The sequence below is a fragment of the Podarcis erhardii genome (assembly GCF_964252035.2).
Source record: "Podarcis erhardii genome assembly, chromosome: 3".
Classification (NCBI taxonomy): domain Eukaryota; kingdom Metazoa; phylum Chordata; class Lepidosauria; order Squamata; family Lacertidae; genus Podarcis; species Podarcis erhardii.
In genome coordinates, this window is record NC_138507.1 from 116,320,191 (window position 1) to 116,341,598 (window position 21,408).

The window sequence follows — 21,408 nt, forward strand, 5'->3', positions numbered from 1 at the left end:
ATTGGCGTTATCTCCCAAACTTTGCATTGCATTGGTAGTGTCTTCTGAATAATATTAATAATAATGTATTATTTATACCCTGCCCATCTGGCTGGGTTTCCCCAGCCACTCTGGGCGGCTTCCAACAAAATATTAAAATACAATAGTCTATTAAACATTAAAACAGGGCTGCCTTTAGATGTCTTCTAAAAGTCTGGTAGTTTTCTTTGACATCTGGTGGGAGGGCATTCCACAGGGTGGGTGCCACTACTAAGGCGGCCCTCTGCCTGGTTCCCTGTAACTTGGCTTCTCGCAGCGAGGGAACTGCCAGAAGGCCCTTGGAACTGGACCTCAGTGTCTGGGCAGAACGATGGGGGTGGAGACGCTCCTTCAGGCATACAGAACTGAGGCCCTTTAGGGCTTTCAAGATCGGCACCAACACCTTGAATTGTGCTTGGAAATGTACTGGGAGTCAACGTACGGTAGGTCTTTCAAGACCGGTGTTATGCGACCTCTCCCAGTCACCAGTCTAGCTGCCGCATTCTGGATTAGTTGTAATTTCCAGGTCACCTTCAAAGGTAGCCCCACATATGAGCGCATTGCAGTAGTCCAAGTGAGAGATAACTAGAGTATGCACCACTCTGGCGAGACAATCTGCGGGCAGGTAGGCTCTTAGCCTGCATACCAGAAGGAGCTGATAAACACCTGCCCTGGACACAGAATGCATGAAACAGGTTCTACTAAAGGCTTAGTCAAATACAGTTAACTCCTAAATGTACCTATAAGGTGATTCTTGAATGGGTTTTTTAATTATAATATAGTGTGTCATTATAATTACATTCCTATACCACCATTTATCCAAGGATCACAGGACAGTTTAGAATATAAACACACAATACATATAGTAACAAACAAAAACAATTCCCCAAATCCTCCTCCCTGATTTAAAGTGCACAGATTGCTTAACTGGCCAAAGGCCTGGAAGAGGAATACTTTTCCCTGGTGCCTAAAAATATATGAAGAAGGTGCCAGATGAGCCTCCCTGGGGGAGCCACTAATAGGGAGCCACTGCAGAAAAGGGGCATTGTGTCATTGCGCTCTGGATCTCTTATGAAGGAGGCACATGAAGAAGAGCGTTCAATGATGATCACAGGGACCAGGTCGTGAGTCCTTGAGGTATTGCAGTCCTGAGCTGTTTAAAGCTTTATAGGTCAAGACCAGCACTTTGAATTGAGCCCATAAACTAACTGGCAGCCAGTGGAGTTGGGCCAGGATCAGTGCAATATGCTCAAATGGTCCTGACCTAGCAACCAACCTGTCCACTGAATTCTGCACCGGCTGAAGTTTCTGAACTATCTTTAGAGGCAGTTCCATGTCTAAGGCATTGCAGTAATCTAACCTAGGGGTTACCAGAGCAGAGAACAGACATTTGGAGCACAGCAGAAGGAAGCTGATAGAAGGCGCTCCACACCACAAAGGCAACCTAAGCCTCAAGCAACAGCAAGATTTCTAGAAGTATCCCCAAGATGCGCATCTGCTCCTTCAGGAGGAGTGTAACCACATCCAGAGCAGGCAGCCTCCCATCCATCCGGTCTAGGGAACTGCCCACTAGCAATACCCATGTCTAAGCAGGGCTGAAGGGACGCGGGTGGCGCTGTGGGTTAAACCACAGAGCCTAGGACTTGCCGATCAGAAGGTCGGCGGTTCGAATCCCCATGACGGGCTGAGCTCCCATTGCTCGGTCCCAGTTCCTGCCAACCTAGCAGTTCGAAAGCCTGTCAAAGTGCAAGTAGATAAATAGGTACCGCTCCGGCAGGAAGGTAAACGGCGTTTCCGTGCGCTGCTCTGGTTCACCAGAAGCAGCTGAGTCATGCTGGCCACATGACCCATAAGCTGTACGCCGGCTCCCTTGCCCAATAAAGCTAGATGAGCTCCGCAAACCCAGAGTCAGCCACAACTGGACCTAATGGTCAGGGGTCCCCCTCTTCAAGCAGGGCTGAGCTTCAGTTTGTTGGCTCTCGTCTAGGCTATTGCTGAGGCAAGACAACGTTCCAATACATCCACTGGCCATCAGACTGGTAAGACACGCAGGGACAGTGGGAGGAACCAGCTGGGGAACCACCAAAGAGGGCTCAGAGCCCAGGGAATGGTGGAGGGATGGTGATGGGTGGTCAGATTGAAAAGACTGGGAAGAGGTGTTGGAAGCTGAAGGGGTAACAGGGCTCAGTGAGCTGGGAGAGTCTGGCAGAGAAAGAGCAGAAGCAGAATCCAGTGAGTGGGAGAAGGGAGTTGGGAGAGTGAAGTCATGGGTGCCCCCTCCCTCTTACTCCCAGAACCAGGAGAAGTGTGAAACAGGAAAAGCAAAGACAGGTTGCAAGTGGACACAGAGTGACTGCTTGCAAGAAAGCCTGGGGAGGAGGCAACATAAGAAAGTTGGGGAGCAGGGGCTTTTAGTCTCTGCAAATGGTTTCATGGAGTAGGACCTACGGGGCATAAGCTGCTGTGCTCATTAGGCCTGAAACCCAGCCAAGTCTCTGAAGATAGGTAGGTCAGACAATCTGGAGGAGGGGGCACATGCAGCATATGAACTTATACTCCCAGAGGGAGAACAATAAATAAGAACTGGGTCCAATTTATCATATCCCAGACTAGTTCCGAGTCATCCAGGTGAGGCTTTTAGCTTGCAGCTTTGGTAAAAAAAAACAAAAAACTGGAGCACTGAGGCAACATATATAAAAACGAATGAAAAGTCGTCACAATCAGTTTAATGAAGTGCACAGAATAGCAATCGGTCATGTCAATAAAAATAAAACAATTAATTTTACATCAAGTGTGCTTTATTTCCTCCACAGGTATTCTGTTAAATAAAGCACCATATATATATATATATTTATATATATACTGTCAGGCCACAGCTAGAGGATTCTTTACAGAATCAAATTTCTTGTGGTTGTTTAGTATACAAGTAAACTTAATTTTGATAATAAAAACCACAGCGATTGGAGGCAATTTGCCTCTATTGTAAGGTACAAAACTGGCACAGAGGACACCATATTATACACAGTAAAAATGCCATCAGTTTAAATTACATCATACAGGGTGAGGAGACCCTGTTCTCCCAGACAGCCATATTAAATGAAAGCCACTACAGTGAACTTTGAATTACATAAAACATATTCATTATCTGATTGCCCTTTAAGAAAGTGTACGGTAGATGCTAATTTTTTTCCTTTTTAATCTGGAGTTCTGCCTGACCAAGAATTAAGCATATAAATTTAATCTTGCAATTCAAGCAGAAAGCACTGGACAAACTGAAGCACAAAACAGAAATAAGCAAAACTTATACAAACAGCATTTTTGAAGGGGGGGGGGAAAAGACTTTAAAAGCAGACATGCTCCTCTATTGTCAAGAAGCAGCTTGGTTTCCTTTGCCAGATATCCTCGAAACCACATGAATCGTAGACTCAATGGTCCTGCAAAGGATGTCTAAAATGTCTTGCTGCTGCTGCATGTGACTCAAGAGTCCTCTGGAATGGCTGCAACTGAGCGACAAGCCAGACTCGGGGTCCTGCGAGGCTTGACCTTCACAATTCTTCAAATCTGTGAGGTCAGACAGAACAGCAGAAATGGATGTGGAGGGGAACTCTGTGTCATCCTCAACTATGTTGGAATCCTTTGAGCTCGGTGGCTCTTTCAGCTCTTTACATTCTTCAAACCTACCACTGCCTGGCTGCTCCTCCCCGTGCTGCGATGACCGGGCAGCTAGCATCATGTCTTCCGAGAACGAAGACGGAACTTCCATCCGGTACTCTTTAACGGAGCTGTTTTCCGGGGAGGGCAGGTCCTGCTCCGTGCCCGGGTCAATGATCGAGGAGTCTCTTGTCTCATTATCTGAGGTGCTAGTTGGAGTCAAGGCCTCCCTAGGTTCAGTTTTCAGATCACTGATGCAACTGTCTACTGTGTGCTCCTCGTCGCTGCTAACCCGTCTTCTTTTTACTGGAGTAGCTCCTTCATCATCTATAAGGTCGAAATACAGTATGCTGTAATATACACATCTGATTTGCTCCATAGCAAACTTTTGACACTCGGGGCAAAGGCACTTTTCCCCTGAGCTATGGTTCGATCTTAGATTCAACAAGAGTCAAAAATTGTCCTCACCAGCTACTGGAACAATGGGCAATGCTTGCAACTAAAAGATAGCTCAGCTAGTCACCCACATTTGGCTCGGGATCTGTCCAGCAATTGATATCCCTTGGCAAGAAAACAAACAAACTGGCTGCCCTTGGGTTAGGAAATGGGACTGTGCTTTCTAAGGAATCATCCGGCCTCCTGGGTATAGTATTGCCTATTGTGAAGGCGTCTCACTGCACCTGTAACATCTTTACCCAGGAGGATGTCATTACTCATATCCTGGATGTGTTTATGGCCAATATATGGGTATCCAAGTTAGAGTGGGAGATACATCCAACATGACGCAGTAAGAACATGACCAGTAAGAACATTGGGCAAAGGGGCAGCAAGTAATCAATATAAAGTGTATCTGAAGAAGTGTGCATGCACACGAAAGCTCATACCAAGAACTAACTTAGTTGGTCTTTAAGGTGCTACTGGAAGGAATTTTTTTATTTTGTTTTGACTATGGCAGACCAACACGGCTACCTATCTGTCAATATAAAGAGAGTTAGTGAAATCTGAAAATGCACTTAAGAGAAGCCAAATCAGCATCTAGAGGGGTGGGGAGTCAAGGACCACTCCAGAACAAACCTTTAGTTTTTCTTTCTTTGGCTTCTTGCTCCTGCAGCGAGTTCTTCTGTTGTTGGCAAGTCCTGCATTTGTTTAACAGTTCTTGCAGTGTTGGAATTAGGGCAGCATTCAGCTGTTTGGGGGTGTGCACGGAAAGCAGCAAAGTGAGGGCTCGAAGGTCCTGGAAAAGAAAATCCAGAAAAATCCACTTACTTAATGAAGATCCAGTTCTTAACTCTGAAAGATCTGACGTGGGAACACTGAAATGCTGCTGAAAGGATTGTAAGATGTCTGCATCCTGGCAGAATGGACACCTGAATCATTTTATACTATGACAATTTTAAACAAGCAACTTATGCTCAGATAAAGAACTTAATAGGATGCCATGAGAGAGAACAGGCCATACTGACCACGCAGTTTTATTAGGGCTCCAATGTTCAATCAAATTAAAAACAAATGTTTAAGCAATTAATAAGGTGCCCTGGCTAAACAGGCACATTTCATTTTTTAAAAATTTGGAAGATAAATATATAAAATACAGCATCTTGAAAGAGGCACCCTCACCTCTAAGCATGATGTGTGCTATCACATATGCACACATGAATGATTTGAATGAACACCAAATATGCTCACTGCTTCACTTTTTTTTTTACCCATATGAAAATGTTTGCTAACTGAATCAATGGCTTAATCAATTAAAGCCTGCACGATTATCTTCAACCAGCCTCCTCAGAACAATCTACACAGGACTCACTGAGGGGTACTTGCACACATTAATTACTTCTAGCTACAAGTCCTGCCTTCCTTATCTAAATTTTGCCAAGTCATACCAGTGAAGTCACAGCTCTGGTTCAGAGGTAACAGAATTAGCCGAACAAATCATGGTTTCTCAAACTATCTTGTATACCTTCTTGTGTTCCCTTGTGTGCTTGATTTTGGCACCTCCATTTCTGCTCACTAAACCGCAATATCCCACTAGGTCTGAACCGAGAAAGTGGTGGTTTAATTGCTGATTACAATTCAGGACATGAGACCAGCATCAATCCTGGTACAACTCCATGTGCCATTCTTTTTCAACTTGGAATACTGAGAGCAATTTCCCCTGCCCATCTCAAAAAGAATATAGCAGACCAAGAGACTGCATAAAGGATTTTTTTTAAACAACATCAACAACTCAGTTATGACTTTTGGCTACATACACTGAAGGCACAGCAGAATGAAAATAAACCTCTGGTATTTATTTTAAGCCAAAAGGGAAGGGGGAAGAGAGGTAACTTACCCCATTTAAAGTGGAGCTTGCTTTAAAAATTTCAACTCGCTGATTGGCAAAATCTGATTCTAAGCTCTGATACTGGTTGATCAGATTTGTAACCAAATTATTGATTACTCCAGCACAATTTGCTTCAGAAAAAACCTGCCCTTGCACCTGTAAAAAAATTAAGCATGATTTTTAAACTTGGCTCATGAGACACAATTGATTCAAGTGATCACAGTGCTGCTGTCAACACAGCTATGGAAGTGGTATGTGTGCTTTGATATTCCTTCATTGCCGGGGGTTGGACTCGATAACCCCCAGGGTCCCTTCCAACTCTACAATTCTATGGTTCTGTGACTTATTTCAATTTGTCAGTGGACTGCAGAAGTAGCAGCAATGTGTGTATTCTGTCCTCACATTTGCTAGGAAGTGTGTGGATTTTCTTTCTTAGATAAGAGGGAAATACGAAACACCTTTCATCCCACTCCCTACTGAACAAACTCAGCAGAAGCTCTATCCTTCGAGCAAGGTGATTTGTAAAGTAAAAGTAGCTTCCACCTCAACAAGCATCCTACCTACCGTCTAGGACAACACTGGCCTGTCCCTCTTTCCTTCTCTTCCTCTGATGCCCGCTCATCTCAGCCTCCCAAATACTTGCACGACTGTTTGTTGCAGCAGCAGCTCTGGCTACAACTCCCCCAGGCAAGTGGTGCCTCTAGGGCTGGCCAGAAGGTACTTCCCAGGCCCCTGTGGGGCAGTGTGATGAGGCACCTCTCTTTAGGGCAGGGGAAGGGACAGTTCAGAGACCAGGGGCAGCGGCAGCGACTCCCAAGGAGAGGGGAGAGGAGGCTGAGGGAACACTCCACAAGGGAGGGTGTTTGAAAAGGGGTGTGGGGGGCTGCCAGCTCTGCAGGCAAGGAATGACGTGACTGGGCTCCTGAGCCCCACAGGGGTGCCACAGAAAGAATGTAGTTGGTCAAGGGAGCCGTGGACACAAAAAGGTTGAAAACCTCTGGTCTAATTAATCTGAGTCAAAGCTTTGTGAGGGTGCCCTGAGCAACTCACACACAGATGCCCGATGGACATACCTTGAGAAGAAAATGCGTTAAGAAAGTGTACACAACATTGTTATTCAGAAAGGTCCTTTCGTCCATGAGTATGCATTTAATGTATTCTGCAAACACAGGGTCCTCGCACAGGAGCTTGATGCAGTTCTTTGACATGGCAGACTGAAGGGAGAAAGAAAAGGCTAGTTTTGTGTTGCTGCTGGAGAAGTGGCTGCAGTCTTTTGCACACATGCACCAGACAACACTTATTCACTCCAGCAGGGCTTGCGAAGGCAGCTTAGCAGAGAAGTGCTGCACAAAGTTGCCACGGTTCCTCAGCACTTGCAGGCTGCTGTACCAAGCACAAGGTGCTTGCATAGGAAATAGCAGCACCTGCTGGACTGCTTATAGCTAGAGCTACATTGGTTCACAGTGGGACGTGGGTGGTGCTGTGGGTTAAACCACAGAGCCTAGGGCTTGCTGATCAGAAGGGTTGGCGGTTCGAATCCCCGCAACGGGGTGAGCTCCTGTTGCTCAGTCCCAGCTCCTGCCAAACTAGCAGTTCGAAAGCACATCAAAGTGCAAGTAGATAAATAGGTACCACTCTGGCGGGAAGGTAAACGGCGTTTCCGTGCACTGCTCTGGTTCACCAGAAGCAGCTTAGTCATGCTGGCCACATGACCCAGAAGCTGTACGCCGGCTCCCTTGGCCAATAAAGCGAGATGAGCGCCGCAACTCCAGAGTCAGCCACAACTGGACCTAATGGTCAGGGGTCCCTTTACCTTTACCTTACATTGGTTCACATGTGGTAAACGGGAAGCTGGTCTTATGCAAAGGTCAAACTCTCTAGCCACCTAGCCCAATGGTTTCCGTCCAACTGGCAGCAGCTCCCAAGGGTCTCAGGCAGGCAGAGGTCTTTCACAACATCTGCTACCACAGATCATTTTAAGTGAAGATTGTCAAGGACTGAGAGCAGCTTGAGAAGCACACAACATTTTACCTGAGTTTGGCAAAGCTCAGTCCAAAGTTTGGGAAACAAAGCTAGATGAAGAGGCAAGCCTTCGTATGCGACGAGGACACCTACAATTTGGAAAGAGAAGCAGCAGTAATTTCAGCGGGTTGGAACATTCTCCAAAGGTTTAAAACATTTTAATACAGATCATGATAAATGATCAGCAATATACAAAAAAGTTATACGGGCTCCACCTTTACTGTCCTTCCACTGGCAGGTGAAGACTGTTTTATTCTGACAGGATTGGGGGAACTGGCTGTTTTTAAGGAAAGAGCATTCATTCATTCATTGAATTTATATACTGTCCTATACCCAGAGATCTCAGGGCGGTTCACAGAATAAAATCAAAATATAAAACCACAAAATACATAATAAAAATAAAAACAACAACCCAACAACCCCCCAAAAACACAATTTAAAAGGGCTGTGCTGTTTTTACTATCTGTATGTTCACAGATTTGCTTTTACACTATATAGCTTTAATTCTATAATACCTTAACTACTTCTTAACCATCGTTGTTTATAGATTTTTAGCTTTTTTATTTTATCCATGTTATTTGAATTTTTGTAAGCTGCACTGAGTCCCAGTTTGGGGAAAGGGTGGAATATAAATAAAATTAATTAATTAAACAAACAAACAAACAAACAGAGATTTTTCCTTCCTAGCCTGAACTTCAGGAAGGAAGAATCTCTCCTTTTGTTTGTTATTTAATTAATTTTCTGCACTGCTTTCACTGCTATTTAAGGCTAGGTCTTAATGGGCTGGCAGTGTAACAGGGTCTCTCTCTCTCCCGCGAGCCTGGTCAGCAGTTCCAATGGTCAGGCACAATGAGACTTGTAGCCCTGCAACTCCTGGAAGGCTATGGACTCCCAATCCCCCACCCAGAGCCTTACAATGAAAGATTTGTTCAATGAAATGCTCAGGTACACTTGCAAAGGAAAGGCTGTAAATACACTGTTGCATTTAGTCTCTTGTTTAAGCAACAGCTGCCACCGAAGGCCCCCTCGGGTGCTGAGATACTTTAGGGAGAAGCGTCACTTCTGTACTTACTCATCTTTACTAAGGTCTCTGTGAACTTCTCACAATTGATGGCAACTCGGCACAGCAGATGGATGAACTGATGATACGAGAAAAAGTAATCTAGCAGCATGCGGTCATAAACTTCATCTTTGCCCTGAAGATGTAAGGGGAAAGGGTTTATTGGCGCATGGTTTCAAAAGAGGCCCCGACGCGGAGTGGAAGTGGAAAAGCAACTAACTGGCGAATGTCTCTGTGCATGTATCTGAACTTAACCCTTCCCCTGCCCATGACTTCCCCACTCCTCCCGAGCCACCCTCAACTATTGCACAAAGTTTAAACGTATTTGGAACCCTGTGTGTGTATGTGAAAGAAAGATTTGGAGAACGGAAGTGATGGGTGAGGAAAGATTAAGTATTCTCCATCCTGCTTCCAAAAGCAGTTTCCTTCTTATTAACACACCACCCCAGCAAACTAGTTGCCAGCATTTTGTAAGATGCACGGCATTTAACAGCAGTCTTCAGCACCAGTGATGAGCGAAGTCCACAACTTCCAAGGCACAGCAGTCTTGGAGCCTCGCTCAACCCCACCAGGAATCCCGACGAGAAGCCCTTCTCCAACAGATGTACCTTGCTGGCTTCAACCATAGTAGGCAAGAGGCACATATTAAGCTCAGGGCGAGGTGGGCGGATGTTACTTTTGCCTCCTATCAATTTCAAATTTTCACGGCACGGGAAGTAAGGACCAAGAGACACTGAAACAGAAATGAGAGAACAAAAAACAGGCATTTAATCTACGCAGCTTGACACTTAAAAGTAACTAGTAATATTCTTAAAAACAAGAAAAATAAAAATGTTTATATGCGTGTGTGTGTGTGTGTGTGTGTACACACAAGATCCAGACTCAGTATTTAGTATTTTTAGCACTTTCCTTGTTATAGCATCCCAACCTGAGGCTGGAACCAGAAGGTCAGAGGCAAACAGGAAGCTTCCAAGTCTTAGACTGATGGGAAAGGTGCTGGCTGCAGAAGTTTGTCACTTTGGTTGCTTTTCATTCGCAATCCCTCCCCACCAGCTGTTTGCAACTGTTTGACTGGGAAACCTGCTCTTGAAGGCAGGCTGGGAGAAAGTGACAGGATTCAGCACCTCCCTCGCGTGTTCTTTTCCATCCAGGCAAATGCAACGTGAGAGGCAAGCACAGAACATGGGATCCCTCGCTTGCTACCAAACATCTTAGTGCCCCCACCTTGAGATCTCTGCACCATCTGCCCCAGTACCAGCTATTTCCAAAGCCCATCTCACCTGCTTGCTAGAACAGCCACCCTGCCTGCCTGCCTACCCAAATCTTTGCTGCTTTTTGACACCGTGGACTCTTTCCCAAAACCTTACTTGTTCCGCAGAAACTTTCCTTAACACTTCCCATCACCACCTCCTCAAGTGCTACCCAACTGCAATGATTCCCATCAACGTATAGTCATGTTACCAATATCATTTATTGGCAGGCTTATAATTTACCCAATTGTTATCCAAGCTCCTTGGAACGGGAGCCTGCTTGATGACAAGTGGTGGTCATGGGCAAGCACTTGGGCTTAAGATATCGACCCACCATCTCACCCTCATTTATTCCCAGGTGATTCCTGCTCTTTATTACTACCCCTCCTTTATGTTCTGATGCTGTGATGAACATTTATTTTCATTCAAAAGGTTTTAACCTGCCTTTTCAGGGCAAATTGCCCTCAAAAGGTTGCTTTCGAGACTCTAAGACACAATCCAGTTACAAAACAGACATACACCCCAATCACCAAATAAAGGGTCATTGTTTTTTCTTTAAACTACAGCACAGTTCAACCAAACACAGATATTAATTAAGGATGTCTTCAGAGATGTTTTTTTTTTAAAGACCTGCAATGATGAGGCTGTATATACCCCCACAGGAATGGAGTTCCAAAGGCATGGGGCTACCACTGAGAAAGCCCTAGGCCTAGTAGCTGCCCATCTAATAGGTATTATGTACAAAGCTGCTCTGCTTTCTTTTTTTAATCATACTATTCCTTATGTCTTCTCCCCCTGTTGATAAAGTCAGCCCAATGAAAGTATGCCTGAAATTACTTAAATAAGCCATATTCCTTGAGAACCCCACACCTTCCTGGGCTGTCCTTGGGGGAAATCTGAAATCTCAGAACAATCGAATCCTGCAACAAAATCCTGGGCTAGACACACAAACAGTTAACAACAGGTCTTTTCAACCAAAACACGTACTTGGGATGTTGCTGTGGTGGTATGTGCAATGGTTGTGCTGCAGAAATGGAACCAGAGTGTGCAGGAAATCGTGAGGGCTTAAGAGCACCAGCTCCTTGAGGACATCTGCAAAGCAAACATGGGTTTTGCATTTTTCTCAAGATATAGGTCTGGGGTCAACTGCTCACTGGACAAAAGCGAAATACCTGACATAAATCTTCTATTTTAGCAAAAGGTTCAAAGAGGGTTTAAGATTACAGTTGGGACACCAAGCAGGATTGAATGCTTTTGCTTACAAGTTGGTAAACTGAAGGATCCAAGCAGCTTTCCTGAAAGAAAGCGGCTTGTGAAGTGGCAGCCATAATTCACAGGATCAGTGGCTCTGCTCAACAGCTGTTGAGAGAAGACATTGCTCCTGCAGGGCAGGGCATCAGGCAGAAAGGAGAACCACTGTGTTGGACCTAACTCCTCCTGATGAGATGCAGCTGCCCGTCAGGTAGAGCTTGTCCTGTTCACATGGTTTTCCTGCCCGATGCCCCTGCCTCCCGACAGCCACGGATTGCTCCGGCCATCCAACCCAAATCGCAGCGATCCGTGGCTGTCTGTACCCAACTCACCCAATGCCCACGTCCCTCTCCAGATATGCCTGGTTTGGCCAAATCCGATGCACAGTTCCAGTAGCTACCACAGCTAATCTGTGTGATGCTCTTTGGATGGTAGAAATTACAGGCATGCGTGTTTGGAAAAACCTAGGTGTTTAACTGAGCCGGATCCTTCTCCTCCCCACATCCACCAATCATTTCAGGCTGAATGCATGTGTCACTGAAGAGACTAAGGGAGAAGGGAAGTATGAACTGGGCTTTAAAAGGGGGACGTGAGGGCAGCATGTGTGAAACCCACACCTGGAGATGTAAGGGGACTTGGTGGCAGCCTTTGATGTTTTTCTACAAGAGGGTCTCAACTATCAAGCCTCCTCTACTCTGAAATGCCCCCCCTCCATTTTTGTATGTTCTATGCCTGCATGTGAGCTCCCGGCTTTAGAAAATAGACAGAGTAATAGAAAGCTTTCTTAAATGTTAACTGTTCATGAAGCCTTTGGGTGGAGCTAACCCAAATATACCTTACCTATACAAGTGTTTCTAAGTTCCGGGGGGCTGTATGAATTTAGCAAAGTTAAAAGTTTGTGGGCAAATTCTATTCGCTCCTGCCACTGGATCAGTGCTTGTTTCACATCTGCAAATACAAGAACACGGTTTGGTCAGTCGACCGCTATAAATCGTTGAATTATACTGGCAATTATACATCGGCTTTCCCACCCCCCTTTCATTTTTAAAAGAGAAATGTAAATATAAGTAATAAATAACGCCCAAACCTTTTCTTTGCAGATATGGCCGGGTGGACTTGAGAACAGAAAGGAATATGGACAGAAGCTCAACCAGGTCTCCAGTTACGTGGCAAGCTGTGGCTTCGTGGTACATCATGTGCAATGTGTTGAAGGACTGAAAATATATATGTATTAAAAAGTAGTGTTAGCAAGTTACTAACATTTCAAAAAGCATTTATATGAATATAGTGTCCTCATATATTTTACTCTGCTATGTTTCCTCAGCACAACTTTTTTTTAAAAAAAAAACCCCCACAAACAATAGGTATGATATTCTTACCTCCGTCATCAGGATTAAGCCTCTGTTGAACACAACAAGAAGCCGGTCCTCATCTGTTTCTAGTAATATTCGGAAGGCACTAGGGGGAGAAAACAGTAAGGGGGAAACATGAGCTTAAGCATGCTACCATATTGTTTGTTTTAAATTATTTTTTTATTAGCGATTGTGACATTTTGAAAATAGGTGCGAGGGAGGAGCAGGCATCCTGGGAGGGCAAAATGCGGCACTGTGTCCTGAACATAAGAAGATTCTGTTGGATCAGGCCAATGGATCACCTAGTCCAGCAGCCTGTTCTTGCAGTGGCCAACTGGATTCTTATGGGAAGCCCAAGAGTAAGACCTGGGAACAACTGCGCCCTCCCAGTGAACATGGCGTATCAAATATAATTTTTCACTCTCGATCCTGGTGACAGGCCTTGCATTAAAAATGGTGATGTATCTTTCCTTCAGCACTGGAAAATGTGGGGGAGAATGAGTGCCAAACAGAAAACTATGCAACCATACACAAAGGTACATAAGCAAATTTCAGCGTGATCTCTCCAGTGTTCAATGTGAGTGCAGAAGAGAAAAGGGGAAATACCCACATTTGTTTGGTACCTAGGAAAACAAAAATAAATAAAGGGGGAAGCGTACATCAGCAGGGAGGATCCAAGCACTGTAGGCACTAAACAAAATTAATATTCACAGAACAGCAGAAAGCACAATGATGACTGCTTGGCTCCTTTGTACATTCTCTCCTTCTGTGTGCGTGCAGTTAGAATCATAGAATCCTAGAGTTGGAAGAGACCACAAGGGCCATCGAGTCCAACCCCCTGCCAAGCAGGAAACACCATCAGAGCACTCCTGACATATGGTTGTCAAGCCTCTGCTTAAAGACCTCCAAAGAAGGAGACTCCACCACACTCCTTGGCAGCAAATTCCACTGTCGAACAGCTCTTACTGTCAGGAAGTTCTTCCTAATGTTTAGGTGGAATCTTCTTTCTTGTAGTTTGGATCCATTGCTCCATGTCCGCTTCTCTGGAGCAGCAGAAAACAACCTTTCTCCCTCCTCTATGTGACATCCTTTTATATATTTGAACATGGCTATCATATCACCCCTTAACCTCCTCTTCTCCAGGCTACCAGATTTCAACTTTTTATATGGTCCATGAATTTCTTTTATACCAATAGTCATACCTCGGGCTACAGATACTTCAGGTTGCGCGATTTTGGGTTGTGCACCGCATCGAACCCGGAAGTACTGGAACGGGTTACTTCCAGGTTTCGGTGCTTGCGCACAAGCGCTAAATCACGCTTTGCACATGCGCAGAAGTGCCGAAACACAACCTGTGCATGCGCAGATGCGGCGCTGTGGGTTGCGAACGTGCTTCCTGCATGGATCACGTCCGCAACCCGAGTGTCCACTGTATTCCAAAAGTGAGGTACCTTATTAAAGTAGTCCAGCATGACCGTCCATCTAAGCAGCGAAGGTAACAGCTTATGGTAGTTTTCTTAAACTGCTTAATGTCTTCCAGCTCTTCCTCTCTCATATCTGGCCTCTGAGCTACAAACAGTTGCATGAGGTTAAACAGCTCCTCCACAGCCTAAAGAAACCAGAACAAGCATCAGGCTAAAACAGTCACCTTAACAAACAATTTTCAAGTTGTGATCATTAATTCACTGGGGGGCAGGGATGCTCCTAGAATAAAGCAAATTTCAAGAATCAGGAAATTTGCACGCCCAAGCATTTGCTTTGTAATGCCACATTTAAAATAAAAAAGCAGTCTTGGGTTCATGTGGTTCTAATTTTTGCCCCCTGCCAATCCTATTAAATTGCCGCCTTTCATATTTATGGAATAACCCCCCCCCCCCCAAATACAAAAACAAGTAAATGCATGATAAAATTAAAAGATAAAATCACTCTAAAACTGGAAGGGGTGGGACATATTACAGGTGCCTGGGCTCTTGTTTTTTTCACCATCTCTAAATTAGGTATCAAAAACTAGAGAACCCAGCCGCAAATTGAGCCCTCTCAATGCCACCAGTTGGCCTTGCAAAGGCAGGAAAAGCAAGGAGGGATTGTTCCATTTGAAGCAAGAGAGTTTGACGCCTTCGAGCAACAAAAAGAGCCAAGCCCACTCAGAGACATCCAACACAGAAGGGGAAAGCAACTGCATTCACTGGATGGGCTCTGGGCCCCGATACCGTCTGTATTTTCCTCAAAATGGCACTCCCATAAAACACTGCTGGCCAATCCAGAATCCTGGCTCTTGTGTTACAGAAAATCCCAGCACAACACCATTTCCCCCATCCTGTCTGTTGGGCAAAGGGACTTACCCCAGGGTACTGGCTAGCGTGTGGGGTGAGATTCTTAAAGGCCCACTGAATATTCTGATGAGAAGCCAGCTGCCTGGTGAATGCAGGGGACTGCTCACAGCACAGCCGCAGAATGCCGTAGTAGGCAGGCAGCATCCCGCGGTTGAAGAGCACCACATCCTGGTCGTCGTGGTCCGCTAGGATGTAATTGAAGGCAATGTTCTTGGTTACTACGGGGTTCTGTACAATAAGGCGCACATTCTCGGGGCAGTCGACACAGACGTTGTACCAGAAAGAGAGCAAGGCCTGCTTGTTGTGGTTGGTGGCGATGGCGGGCTCAGAGAGCTTCGGCTGGAAAAGGTTCCACAAGTCCATGAAGTAGGTAGAAAACATCAGTTTTTCCGTTTTGGAAATCAAGCAGTAGGTCATGAAGCTGAAGTAGGGCACCAGTTTCGTAGTCCCGTGAACGGCAGCGTCTACGTAGAGCTTAGCTCGCGAGAGCAGCCCAAGGAGCACGTTATAGACCTGGTGAAGGACGACGGTGGTGTCTGGGCTAAGGGGAAGGTCGCGAGTGGGGATGTGCAATGAGCGGGTGGATCGGAACATCTGTCGGAATGAATTGCTTGGAATGAGAGAGACCAGAAGGTAGGCAGCAGCTGCAAAGGGGAAAAAACCACAGGTGAACAGACCAAACTTCACCAGGTAGAGCTTGAGTTTCATAAAACCGCACATAATACAGATAGGAGAAAGGGAAACACAGCTAGACCTTCCAAATATTCAAATATTGTGAAGTGAAATAAACAGAACAGCAGAGCCCACATTCTCCTTTACAACCGCAATTAAACGACGACGAAACAATTATGCAAAAGTTAAAACCAGAAAAGGGTAATTTCCTCCCACTTAACAACTTACAGGTTCTCACTCTAGGGTAGTTGTGAGCCAAAAGAAAGCGTTCTACCCAGTTCTCCATATTCTGCAACACCCAACTGTGGGCAAGCTTATTTCGGGGCGTCTGCACCGCTAGCCAATCCAGGCACTGAGAAGGGTTGTACTCAATCACCTAGGCAGGAAAAAGGGGGGAAATGGAAGAGTCAGACAAACCCACAGAGACTCCTGACTGGCATTCAACATATTGTGAACATGGCCAAGACTGCAGGTATTCAACAAGGCTGCATGTGTGCTTTTCTGCAAGAGGGGTGCAGTGTATTGCACATTTTGCCTCAGATGCAGGTATCCGATGTGATACCTGTTCATGAAACAGAGTCAGAAGGCAAGGTAGTCCTGACAGTAGTTAGCTACTTTAAGTATTCCCCCATGCTCCGAAATCTAACTTGGGGAGACATACCCCTAACCCTGTGTCACTAATCGGCTACTCCCTTAACACATGGAAGGGAGGCTTCCTGTACAGGACAGTAGGCACAATTCAAACTGTTTACTGGTTCAGGAGGTGGAGTTCTCCCATGGGGATTCTCTGCATGGGGAGCAATTACTTGAAAATCATGCACCATGTCAAAACTTATGGACTCAGAGAGAAGACATTCAGGAACTCCAAATGTGAAGACTAAAGTGGTACAGTCCTACTGGAGATCTGCACCATCTGAATTTCATGCCAGCTGCACATAGTTCAGTGCCACAGTGAAAAAAAGATAAAGCAGGAGAATTAACAGGATTGGCTGTTTTCTTAACACCATCTAATATCTGATGGAGGAATATGCACCCAGATCTACTGCACTGCTTGCCAAAGGCAAGAGCTACTATTTCCAGAGTTCCCAGTCAGGTGGGGAAAGGCTTAAGAGCAGTTCTTCTTGAAGGTTCTTCCATCTCGACACCTTGGTGGGAAATAGATGAACAAGGGCTGGGAGTCCCTGAATCTCTGCTTGATAAGCTCTGCATACTTTACCTCCCATATCCTCTGGAGGATGTAAGAAGCGAACGGTGGCATTCCAGGAGGGCCACCGGCAAATTCCATAAGCATGGTCAGCAACTTGAAAAAGGGATTGGCTGCCTGCAGCGTTGAAAATAAACAAAAGGCACAATGAAATACTGCCTATAAATCACATCAGGAAATCACAGCCATGCCTTGAAAACCAACTTTTAATCCACGGTTTATTTCATCCCGTGAGCAGTTTATGTGCATTTATGCAGCTGTAAGATTTACGGCCACGACATTCCTCAGCTACTGCAAAGCACCCTGAAATTGCTTATGGATGTACTGCAGAGGTCCTTAGCCAAGCCCTGATGTTACACATCTATTCAACTTGCCTTTCTTTGGTGGAAAGAAGAATTTTATCTGCCACACTGTGCAGAGTCCATCAAATTAGGTTCATTATTTATAACTAACGTGATGTTGATGACGACGATGTATGTGTTCACAGAGGATAAGGCTATCAATGGCTACTAGCCATGGTGGCTGCGTTCTACACTGACTGTTGAAGGCAGTTGTTGGCATCCACCTGTCTCAAGAGACAATGGATTGTGCCTCCAGCAGTGAAGTTAAACCAACCACACTGGTAGCGGCACTGAAGTGACCTCCCTGGGATGCAAGCCTGGGCAGTGTGTCTGGAGGTCCTGGGCTGCCCAGACAACAAGATCCCCCTCCCCCGCTGATATGGTTCAAAGGAAAGCAGAGCAATATGTCTGGTACCAGCTTGGCTGCAGGAGCAGCGTACAAGGCACCATCCAACTGTCTTAGGGACTCCACTCGGGATGTTTGTAGGGTTTCTTCCTGAGCCTTTTGCCCGCAAGGCAGCAGAGGTTCAGCACCAGACTGTTCCTATGAATACCAGTTATTGGGAATCTCAATAGGGAGACTGCTGTTGCACTCAAGTCCTGCTTGTAGACATACTTATGTGCATGTGTGCATGCAGAGGGAGGGTTTGTGTACTGCAGAAACAAGGGGAGAGAAAAAGATGAGGGCAGGAAGGGAAGATGCATGTTTTTTCTGTGCACTATGAACAGAATGGCATTATCCTCCATATAGGGTCCATTTCAATGGAAGCTACCTACTGTCAGGGCAGACTAAGTATACTTTGTTCTCAGATTCAGCACTTTTCCCCACAAGAAAAAACAGCAGCTATTCATTACATAGTAGAAAGGGACAGGGCATAATCAGAGACACCAGCCTCTAAGGCATGCAATTCCACCCCGGAATCTATTCTTTTTACGTGGCAAAATCTTGGCCTTAAGAATATATTAGCCCAGTTTCATCTGACTGGCACCTGAGTTAGGCAGTGGTATTTCCCATCAACCGTTTTAACTTGAGAATGCAAGGTCTTTTAGGAGGGCACAAATGGAGAAATTGAGAGGAACTGGCTGCTAAAGATTTATACAGGCCCACACTAATCTGTAGAGGTATAGACACAAATGTCAGGCCAGTAAATTGGTAAAGGTAAAGGTAAAGGTACCCCTGACCATTAGGTCCAGTCGTGGACGACTCTAGGGTTGCATGCTCATCTCGCTCTATAGGCCGAGGGAGCCGGTGTTTGTCCGCACAGTTTCTGGGTCATGTGGCCAGCATGACTAAGTTGCTTCTGGAGAACCAGAGCAGCGCACGGAAACACCATTTACCTTCCCACCAGAGTGGTACCTATTTATCTACTTGCACCTGACGTGCTTTTGAACTGCTAGGTGGGCAGGAGCTGGGACTGAACAATGGGAGCTCACCCCCTTGCAGGGAATCGAACCACTGACCTTCTGATCGGCAAGCCCTAGGCTCTGTGGTTTAGACCACAGCGCCACCCACGTCCCCAGTAAATTGTTAACAATACCATAACCGTACGCACCTCAGGAGTCAACTTGGCTATAGATGTGAAAAGCATGGAAACAATCTGTAAGAGAGAAAGGAAAACTTCGATTATATATGCAACTCCAGTGCAACTTTCCCAGTAAAGCTCCTGGAACAAACAGAGTCGACAGCAGCTGATACTTACATGTTCTGCAAGTCTGTTATTGTACCGGCAAAGGCTGAATATAAGATTGCAGGTCTGCCTGATGTTTATCCCATCGCGGATATGTTGAAACAAGAAAGGAAAACCCTGAAACAAATCCGAAGGTGTTAGTACAGCAGACATTTTTTAATAAGGCACATTTGAAAACAGTTGTACTTTTCCAGCATCCAAATATATTTACCTTGCCTCCTGTTAAAGCCGCCATGTCATTCTGGGATAAAGTCAAGTGCCTAAAAACACAATTTTAAAAACCAAACTGATTCATTTCATCAATCTACCGGGCTTGAAAAAGTAAGAGTTGCTTTCCTGTAATGTTCATTCTCTCAGAGTGATCCATGCAAGGTTGCACATACAGAAAGTCAGTGCTTCTCCACTAGGTGAACCAGAACAGATTGTAGAGAGGTAGGCCCTCACTTTGCCTGCTTCATGCTGCTGATAAGGGCAATCTCTCCATTACTCTTGCTACAGATTTTGGGAGCCCCACCAACAGCCACCTCCAGTGGTCAGCCCAGCTCATTGTACAAGAGGCACCACTCAAAAAGTAAGTGAGGTGAGTGCACCCAGTTCTGCATCTAACTGCACTTAAACAAGAGTCTAAACCACGGCAGCCCACTAAACTGAAGGCTGCCAAAAAGGCCTCGAGGGCCATGGGTTGAACCACCCTAGTAAACCCAAGGGAGAAGCTGTGCCTGTGTGTGGCTGCTCCTTACCTCTCTGAGCGGGACTGCTCAACCAGAAGAGCTATCAGAGCTATCATCTTTTCAAGTGCAGCAGGCCTGTATTTTTCTTCTGCTAAAGAAAGAATATCTTCCTCCTCCTCTTCCTCTTCTCCTTCTTCTTCTGATAATACTTCAACTTGTGGCTAAAGGACAGGCGGGGGGAGGACAACAACATACATGTAATTCTCATGGCAAGCTGAAAGAAATCACCTTGCAGGTCTGAGTGAGAGATTAACCCTTTCACTTTATCACTCCCTGGGATTCTTTTGGTCCAGGCCTAGCACTAACTATAAAGGCCATTTATTATAATAATCAACCAAGTTACTCTGCATCAGGACTTAACCACAAGGGTAGCTTAATGAGAGGGCTTCCGACAGATACGAGCTTATCAGGGGATCCATCCCATACAATGTAGGAATAGGGCCTTTGGAACTCCCTCCTATTATGCATCAGACAGGTGTTGCCTTTATTGTCCTTTCACGTTATTTTTCAAACAAGCCTTTTAAGTGAAGTGAAATGACAAGGATTCAACTCCAAGCCAACATGGGGTTTGGGCCAGACCTCCTGCGCTTTAACCACCTTCCCACATTATGGAGCACTATCTATACCTGTAGGGACCCCTGCACTGAAGAGGGAAATCAGGAGCCAAAGTTCATCCTCATCAGTGACCTTCTCATGTAAGAGCTTTCAAGGCACTCCCAGGTACCACAAAACAGTTTACAAAAATGACTCTTAAAAAAGGGCTCACATTAATAAAGCTATTTCCATCATTTCAGTGTTCACTTAATACGTGGTCAACATGAGGTGTGTGGGAATGAACATTATCACTTGGTCAGAAAGGTGAAAATCTTAAGACTTACATTTTCAGGTCCTTTGGTTCCCATGTAGAAATGGACCATGGTTGATATGGCTTGCAGTGAAAGCAAGAACTGGCTCTGGAAACAGGTGAAAATTATTGGAATGTGTAAGCAATACAGTATATTTACTGATTCTAGTTATTTATGGCCCACCTCCCATCCCAAGGTTGGCTTTTCTCCCTCTCTGACTATATATAATAAAGGCACAAACATTTTAAAAATGTGTACAGTAACAAAAATCTGAGACAGCAGATGGCACAGCAGCATGGACACACACACACACACACACACACACACAAAAATTCCCAAATAGAAACTGCAGAGTCCACAGAAAATCAGACCAACCAAAGCTGCACTCACCTCCTCTTCTCCCATTTTGGCAAATTCATAAAGAAAGGCGAAGTACTCTGTGAGATGTTTACTGTGAGGTTTCACACCATGCTCCATAATTGACAACAGAGTCTTCACAAAGCGGGTTACACACGAGCGACTACCAATATCTTCCACAGGGCCATCCATGTCATCCGAACTGAAAATACATTTCAATTTGAATCATTCAGTGTATTGTTAAAGACTCTGCAGGCAAAAGCGACCTCAGGCCAATCTAAAGGGATGTTCAAAGATTCCATGTTTATGT

The 21,408-nt window shown here is 45.3% G+C and overlaps 1 protein-coding gene across 2 annotated transcripts in view; it reads right to left on the reverse strand.

The window, feature by feature from the left end:
* Nucleotides 1-2,724: 2,724 nt before the first annotated feature.
* Nucleotides 2,725-21,408, reverse strand: part of USP34 (ubiquitin specific peptidase 34) — a 105,488-nt gene continuing 86,804 nt past the window's right edge. For both annotated transcript variants that reach the window (XM_081854417.1, XM_081854418.1), the window contains 21 exons: nucleotides 21,132-21,300; nucleotides 20,775-20,849; nucleotides 19,906-20,057; nucleotides 19,377-19,425; nucleotides 19,178-19,282; nucleotides 19,031-19,075; nucleotides 17,149-17,253; nucleotides 16,161-16,308; nucleotides 15,270-15,904; nucleotides 14,379-14,536; nucleotides 12,955-13,033; nucleotides 12,663-12,789; nucleotides 12,416-12,523; nucleotides 11,312-11,416; nucleotides 9,683-9,807; nucleotides 9,087-9,210; nucleotides 8,024-8,103; nucleotides 7,066-7,206; nucleotides 6,002-6,148; nucleotides 4,744-4,903; nucleotides 2,725-3,996 (listed from right to left, as the gene is read on the reverse strand). In XM_081854417.1, the coding sequence (XP_081710543.1) occupies nucleotides 3,386-3,996; nucleotides 4,744-4,903; nucleotides 6,002-6,148; nucleotides 7,066-7,206; nucleotides 8,024-8,103; nucleotides 9,087-9,210; nucleotides 9,683-9,807; nucleotides 11,312-11,416; nucleotides 12,416-12,523; nucleotides 12,663-12,789; nucleotides 12,955-13,033; nucleotides 14,379-14,536; nucleotides 15,270-15,904; nucleotides 16,161-16,308; nucleotides 17,149-17,253; nucleotides 19,031-19,075; nucleotides 19,178-19,282; nucleotides 19,377-19,425; nucleotides 19,906-20,057; nucleotides 20,775-20,849; nucleotides 21,132-21,300 (3,448 nt within the window). In that variant the 3' untranslated portion in view covers nucleotides 2,725-3,385. The remainder of the gene's footprint in view (nucleotides 3,997-4,743; nucleotides 4,904-6,001; nucleotides 6,149-7,065; nucleotides 7,207-8,023; nucleotides 8,104-9,086; nucleotides 9,211-9,682; nucleotides 9,808-11,311; nucleotides 11,417-12,415; nucleotides 12,524-12,662; nucleotides 12,790-12,954; nucleotides 13,034-14,378; nucleotides 14,537-15,269; nucleotides 15,905-16,160; nucleotides 16,309-17,148; nucleotides 17,254-19,030; nucleotides 19,076-19,177; nucleotides 19,283-19,376; nucleotides 19,426-19,905; nucleotides 20,058-20,774; nucleotides 20,850-21,131; nucleotides 21,301-21,408) is intronic.